A 7,863-nucleotide genomic window follows, 5' to 3' on the forward strand; every position below is an offset into this window, starting at 1 on the left:
ACCATTTGCTCTCTATTTTTTTACTTGATTTGATTTGATCTGATTTGATTTTTGGTTTTATTTCATCTTTCTCGTGGTTCACTTCCTTGCTTATAATTCTTCTTTACAATTTGATTATTGGGAAAATAAGTTTAATGTGAAGGTATATGTAGAACCTATATCAGATCACATGCTATCTTGGGGAGGTGGGGGAAGAAGATGGGGGAATATTTTGAACTCACAAACTTGTGAAACTGAATGTTATAAACTTTAAAAATGAATTAATTAAAAAAAACAAAAAAAAAACTAATGAGAGTGTGAGCAACTTAAAAGTATCAATATACTAGAGAAAAAAGGATGGGATAACATCATTGTTGTGCAAAGATGAGTTTCCCTGGATAAGAGGGGCAACCCCTTTATTTTGGGACAATGATAAAGGAAAAGGTACTGGTGGAAGGCACCTTAGTGATGTGAGAGGAGATGGGGCAGAAGAGGGAGACTTTGGCGAACAAGTTTTTTTTTTTTTATCAAAATGTGAAAAATGGTTTTCAACTAATCAGTTTGGGAGGAAGGGAAGCAATAGCAATGGGAGTTTTACACAGGGACAAACAGGTTTGGAAAAGTCACTTTGTTTAGTTTGACATTGTATTGATTAGAGTTAGATAAAGGAATTACCCTGCTGCAGTGAAGGCCAAGTTCAGATTGTGAAACATAAATTTATACTAGTCCCAGTCATCATGATTGTTTGAAGTTTCATTCAGTTTTCTTCACGTGTCATTTATTCAGGTCACAACTGAGAATTTTCATGATTTAATAAAATAGTTGACAACTACTCATTTCATGTGATTCAAATCAACATACATTACATAGCAAAAGGAACATGATTTAAAATTTTATTTTTAAAAAAAATTAAATTTCCAATAATTATGAAGTAACTGACAAGAAATTCAGTATCTTGTGGTCAAATGTATTTCCCTCACTTTTCCAATGAAGGCAATAGATTAAAAATGTTAATTTTGGGAAGTTACCATTTCATAAATAAATGAGAATCTGACAATAGAATACGTGTTTAGGGGTTTCTGCATAAATTAGAGGGATTCCAAGCATTCTTGACGAGAGAAGGAGCACATCTAATACAAGTTGTTATGATTGAATTTGCTGTGTATAATGGAAATCTAATCAAAAGGGCTTTAAACTAAAAAAAATAGGAAAAGAGAAGGCTATGAATGCGAATAACTTAACATATACTATTCAGATAAGCTGCAAGGAAGAATAAATAGGAGGTAAGATGCTGAGACATCTAGAAATTCACAGGAGACAAACTCCTTCAAATGATCAAGGATAAAAATCTATACCTCCAAATGTATTTATATGTGTAAACACACACACATACAGATGTACACACATACATCTATGTATAGACACATATACATCAACATATAAGGACAGTTTGGTCAACAAGCAAGAGCAAGCAGATATCCTAATTGAAGAATTTGAGTCTATGTATTTTACCAAGATCTACAGGAATGATATCAATGGCTTGACAATGACTCTCAATGGGTGTAGCTTATTAGAATGATGTGAGAGGTAAAAACATGGAAATGTATAATTGGGGGAAGACAATAACAAAAGGAAGTAGAAAAGTGATGGGGAGGTACATTCAAATGGGGTTGGAGGAAAATGAAGCCTGAACATCTAAGACCCCTTCACAAAATGGATTCTAGGCTGGCAAGGAACAATAAGATGAGGAAAGGGGATTTTTAAAATATGTATCGGGACTTAAAGTGTCATAAAACCAATAATCAAACTTTTCTTTGAAGAAGAGGGGACAATGATGATTGACACCATGAGAGGAGGCAGAGCTTCTCAATTGGTTTATGTTTTACTTAGCTGAATGGAAGAACCTTTTCATCAGAAATGACAGAACAAAAAATGCAAATGGGGAATTGCTATGAAATATAGGTAATGAAGTATAGTAAGAAAGAACATGGTTATCTTGATGAAGTCACATCAGTCAGCCCAGGACAAACATATTCTCAAATATATTGCTGAGTTACTGTCTCTTACATAATAAAGTACTAAGAACATAGCAGCGATATCTCCATGTTGGGGGAAAAATTGAATGAAACAACACAAACAAACAAATTATGTATCTTAGCCTTAGTTTTCACCAGGGTAATAGCAATGTCCTAATTCTTTCCCTATCCCATCACATAACTTTTGATGAAATCACTTTCTAAACTGCAACACACTATTCCAATGTGAATATTATTTCTGTCGTTGTGACTTCTGTTACTGTTCGTAGACACAATAATTTAATTTAAGGGAACTGATGTTTGATCTATTGAAGTGGTAGAGAGAAAAGAATAAAAGCCTAGGAACGGATTCTGGTGTCCTTTTAGTGGGCATGATATAAATGAGGAGTCATCAGAGGAAAATAGGGAAACAGTCCGACAGATAGAAGAACAAGGGGCAAACATGAATAGCTAAAGAGGACAGATTATCCAGGAGAAGTAGAGTAATATAGTGGATAGAGTTTCCTAACTCATCTTAAATTCTGTTCTGTGGTTAAGTTCTCCAAGAGACTTCCCAATGGACTTTGGACTTTAGGCCAGTTTAGAATCTAATATTCTTTCATGTGACTTTCTGTGACTGCTGATGGCTTCTCTCCATCGTATCCACAATCTATTCACTCTGCTTTGCCTACTAGAGGTAACATAAGACAACAGTAGTAGTTAACTTTCTAGTCTCTTGCTCACTAAAACACTCATGTCATGACTCCTCTGATTTGCCTTAATTTCATCTTCTCCACAAGGTTGAAAAAACACAAATAAAGAGATGACTAGGACTTAGGATCCATGTAAATGGTAGGGTAAACACTCTAATAAATATCCCCCCACTAAAAATCAGAAAGATTTTCTACTTGCTTGCTTTTGCATTATGACACGATTTGTTTTGTTTTTAACATCTGCGTTAGGTGATCTAGACATGCACAAAGCAAAGTCTTATCATGTATTGAAGGATAATTAAATGTGAGTAATAGAAAGCTGACACCAGCTTGTATTTTGGCATCCTCTCAGAAATTTCCTTGCTGCTGCTGCTGCTGATACAGTGTTTACAAACTGAGAGGCCACCACCTCCCTCTGGCCTTTCCTTAGTAAACTAAGGAAATAAGAAATAGGACGAAACTGTAACCTTCTTCACCCTCTCCAGAAGGGGTGGAGAAGAAAGCAGAAAGTTTGCTCTACATGAGTGTCAGTGCACTCATTGCTGAACTGTAGTGCTCAGTCAAGGAACAGGGGAAATTGAGGCAGAGTCCTTGCTCTGTGTGTGTGTGTGTGTGTGTGTGTGTGTGTGTGTGTTTGTGTAGTGTTATGTCTGCCTCAGATATCCCATGTTTCTGGAATACACACAATTTTATAGCCTGTTAGGCATTGTTCTGAATTGTTCTCCAGAATCGTTGGATCAGTATAAAGCCTCATTAATATTGCATTAGTGTACCAATTTTTTCACATCTACTATAACATTTTTCATTTTCCTTTTTTTGTCATATTAGCCTAATAGATATGAAGTTGTAACTCAGTTATTTTAATGTGCATTTCTCCAGTCAATAGTGATTTTAGAGCATTTTTCATTTGACTACACATACCTTTAATTTCTCCTTCAGAAAACTGCCTCTTCATGTTCTTTGACCATTTATCATCTGGAGCAGGACCTGCATTTTTATAAATTTGATTACGTTCTGTATATATTTGAAAAGTAAGGCCTTTATTTAAAAAATTAACTGTAAAATTTCCCTCAGTTTCCTGCTTTCCTTTTAATCTTGACTGCATTGGTTATGTTTGTGCAAAAGCTTTTAATTTATTGTAATCAAAATTATCCATTATTCGTTCTATGATCCCTTCTATGCCTTGTTTGGTCATAAATTCTTCCCCTATCCACAGATCTGATGGGTTTTCCCTTATCCATCGATCTGAAAGGAACTTCTTGGTTTTAATATATAATCCTTCAATTCATCTAGATCTTTCATCAAAGCTTCATCAATCACTTCTTGTATATGAACTTTGGCAAATCCTACCAAGGTGAGTAATAGATGCATTAATATACTGTTGGACCAGCCTTATCAAATACAGAGTTCTTCATTACCAAAAAAAAGTTTATTCACAAAGCACCAAATTTTGTGGCTATAGGCACTCATAAATTGTAGCAATATTAGCATCTAAATTAGTTGAAGAAATACACACACATACACACACACACACATATAGGAGTAAAGAAGTATCATCCTAGCTGATCCAGTGAATAATGAAATCAGAACATAACTTGAATTTATTAAGCATTTGATAATATCTTTCAGCACAACATTGCATACAATAATAGAGAAATTTTGGGGATAGAGGAAGATATAATTAGTTGAATCTAGAACTTTTTGAATTACGTGAACCCATGATTGTCAATGAAAGGACTGATGGTCCCCTTGAGATAGGGCTTTAGTGTAGTGTTGCATGTCACTTGTGCTGCAAAATTTTTTATTAATTTTTTGATTGAGGGGAAGGGAATAAGTATTTCTATAGCATCTTCTCTATTCCAAGCACTGTGCTTAGTGCTTTAAATATGTCACCATATTTAATAATCACAACTCTGCAACTTAAGTGCTGTTAATTTTTTCTGTTTTTTCGTTTTCCTTTCCATTTTCATTTTACACTTGAAGAAACTTAGGCAAGCAGCAAGTGAGTAACTTGCTGAGAGTCATACATCTAGTGTTATTAAGTTTAAAGGTGGCACTATATTATGAGGGGCATTTATGATGTAGTATGACAAAATAGAGATTCAAGTACTACCAAATTGGAATGATTGGTTAGGTCTAATAAGATAACATTTCAAAGTGATAGATAACTAAATTTTTGTTCAAAATTGAGAAGCAGAGAGTTTTGGGCAGATGTGGTTTAGTAATATTTCTTCTGAAAAACATTTTATGAGATTTTTCTGATAAGGACATATAAGTGTAAGTTAAGTATGAATTATGACTATAGAAACAACCGTAACTCTCATTACAGCTATAGAATCTGTTAAAGCAACCAGAGAAGGAGATGCATATCAATCCATATGAATCAGGCCAAATCAATGTGAATATACTTCCTTCTCTACTATTCTCAGGCCAGAAGAAATCGACAATCTTCCAAAAGCTGCTTTTTGTTGTTTTTATTGAGTCTATCAGTCATGTCTGACTCTTTGTGACCCCATGGGTCAGAGCATGACAAACCCTTCTTTCCTTCACTATTTCCTGAATTCCGTCCAGGTTCGTGTACATTGCTCCCACGACACCCTTTATCCATCTCATCCTCTGCTGTCTCCTTATCCCTTTGCTCTCAATTTATCCCAACATCAGAGTTTTTTTCCAATAAGTCCTGTCTTCTCATTATGTGACCATAAGTTTCAATATTTGTCCTTCCAATGAACAGTCTGAATTAATTTCTAGAAGTATTGACTGATTTGCTCTCCTTGCTGTCCAAGCGATTCCCAAAATTCTCCCTCAGCACCGCAATTTGAAAATCGATTTTCCAGCCATCCCTCAGGTTTTTTGTTATAGTCCAACTCTCACAAATATACATTTCTATTCGAAAAACCATAGCTTTAACTATAGGGACCTTTTTTCAAGGTGATGTCTCTGCTTTTTAGTATGCTGTCCAGATCCGGCATAACTTTCCATAGCCCTGGTTTTTATGATCGTAATTTTTTTTAATGTTAAGCTTCCACCCAGCTTTGATACCTCCTCTTTTACCCTCATCAAGAGCCTTCTTAATTCTTCATCATACTCTGCCAGCAAAGTGGTATCATCTGCATATCTGAGATTGTTGATATTTATCCCAGCAACATTAATTCCAGCTTTTGATTTATCCAGCCTGACATTTTACATGATGTACTCTGCATATAAGTTAAATAGATACAGTGTCAATATTCAGATTTTCCCAGTCTTTATCCAAACAATTGTTCCATATTCATTTCTTACTGTTGCTTCTTTGCTCACATACAGGTTCCTCAGGAAACCAATACATTCATGACTTACTCTTATCTCTTTGAGGACTTGACACATTTTGTTTTGATCCACACTGTCAAATCCTTTACTATGGTCAATTAAGGAGAAATAGAAGTTTTTGTGAAACTCCCTCAGTTTCTGTATAATCTAGTGAGTTTTGACATGTATGTGTTGGGTAACCCTGCACAGTATAGCTCATAGTTTCATTGAGCTATGCAAGCCCTTCTGCCACAACACAGCAGTGACCAGAAAGGATCAAATTCACCAAGGAGACTAAATTTAAAAGTTTGCATTGGATATTTTCTCTAGAAAGAGAACCAGAGCTGATTATCTTCATATGACACTCCTTGGGGCATAGTTGTGTGGATTATGATTAAAAGGATACCATGGGGAAAGGGGAATGACTTGCTTTCTTTAACCATGTATAAAGGTTTTCAAGATTTCGACCTGAAAGAGTAACCACTTTTCAGTTTGTATTCACTTATTTACTTTCCAAAGTAACTGTGTTCCCTGTTTGAATGGCTCATACGTAACATACCTATTGTTGAGGGAACAAATCCTTCTTATTTAAAATAATCTTGATCCTGGGCTCTGGAAGCCTTAAGTGATTGGGCTAGATGGTCTCCAGTTTTCTCTCCCACCTCCCAAATCTTTGGTTTTGTGGTTCTGTATGTGTTTGGCATGTTATGGGTGTAGCACATGAGTCTTTCATTTCTTGGAGAAAGTAACAGAATTCCCAAGGGACCCAAGTCTCACTACTGATCAACACAAAAGGACTTACTGCTTGAAAAGACATGGACAGAAACAGAGGGACATAGAACAGCCAGGGCCTACTTACTTCATAATAAGATGAATAATTACTAAGGACACAGCTTGTAGTGTTGAAAAAGAAAAAGGTGCTCACCAGCAACAGAATGGCTTTAGTGGCTCTGATCTCAGGGGAGGCTCTGGGGAAGAGTCTGGTGATATGTATGTGCTGAACTTGTTGGTGGTGTTGGTATAGGAGAACCACCATGTATCCACTAATAACAGCCATTAAAAGTACAAACACAGAATCATAAAAAGACTTCCAGATCTGAAATTTTAGTGAATTCATGTCATATGGTTTAACAGAGCAAAAGTCCTGTTTTTCTCTGCCTTTAATATTTGTGCTATTCTGTATTAGTCTAGCTCCATACACAGGAAGAGCAGCATCCATTAACAGATTGAGGATCCAGCAGAAAACACAGCAGGGAATGATGCCCTGTGGAGATTTAACTTTGAGGACTACCCACTTTGGGCTGTTGGGGCTGATGGCAATGGCCTGGAAGCTACTAAGGAGGCAGGTGGTGCAGAGAGAAAGCCCCCGGAATGCTCTCTGTAAATAACTTATGATTACACACTTAGCATTACTCAGAAAAATGTTGACCTCCCAAGAAAATATTACTGTGGGGATTCCTCTGGAAAGAAGAAAAATGGCATTAGCAAAGGATAGTTGGATAAGAATCAGGTTTATACGTCTGGGCCTCTTCTGAGTGATGAAATGAAAAGAATAATGGTAAATGAGAAAAATGTTTCCTAGGACTCCAATTAGGGTCTGCACCAGGTAGACAATCCCCAGGACTTCACCATTGAAAGTCATTCCTTAGTTGATTTGGTTAGTAGAACTTCTCTCCAATAAAATGTGACCTGAGGAGGAAAAAAAATAGCTTTCTGACTATCCCTACTTGAGCTTCCAGATGAGATTTCATAACTTCCTTATTTTTCCAATAAGAAGAAAAAATTCTTCCCAGGTAAGCTGAGTACAAGCCACATCAAAAATGCTTCCATTCTAGACCTTCTGGGAAATCAGGGATACAAATAAATTT

General features: G+C 36.0%; 1 protein-coding gene across 1 annotated transcript; it reads right to left on the bottom strand.

Moving 5' to 3' along the window:
• Positions 1-6,629: 6,629 nt before the first annotated feature.
• LOC118854983 (vomeronasal type-1 receptor 4-like) lies at positions 6,630-7,637 on the bottom strand. The gene has a single exon (XM_036765139.1). The coding sequence runs from the start codon at positions 7,635-7,637 to the stop codon at positions 6,630-6,632; it is 1,008 nt and encodes a 335-aa protein (XP_036621034.1).
• Positions 7,638-7,863: the final 226 nt, after the last annotated feature.

Source organism: Trichosurus vulpecula, chromosome 6 (genome assembly GCF_011100635.1).
Source record: "Trichosurus vulpecula isolate mTriVul1 chromosome 6, mTriVul1.pri, whole genome shotgun sequence".
NCBI classification, from domain to species: domain Eukaryota; kingdom Metazoa; phylum Chordata; class Mammalia; order Diprotodontia; family Phalangeridae; genus Trichosurus; species Trichosurus vulpecula.

Excerpts from the sequence above, each read along its gene's own strand:
- LOC118854983 (XM_036765139.1), bottom strand. The coding sequence starts at position 7,637 with ATGACTTTCAATGGTGAAGTCCTGGGGATTGTCTACCTGGTGCAGACC.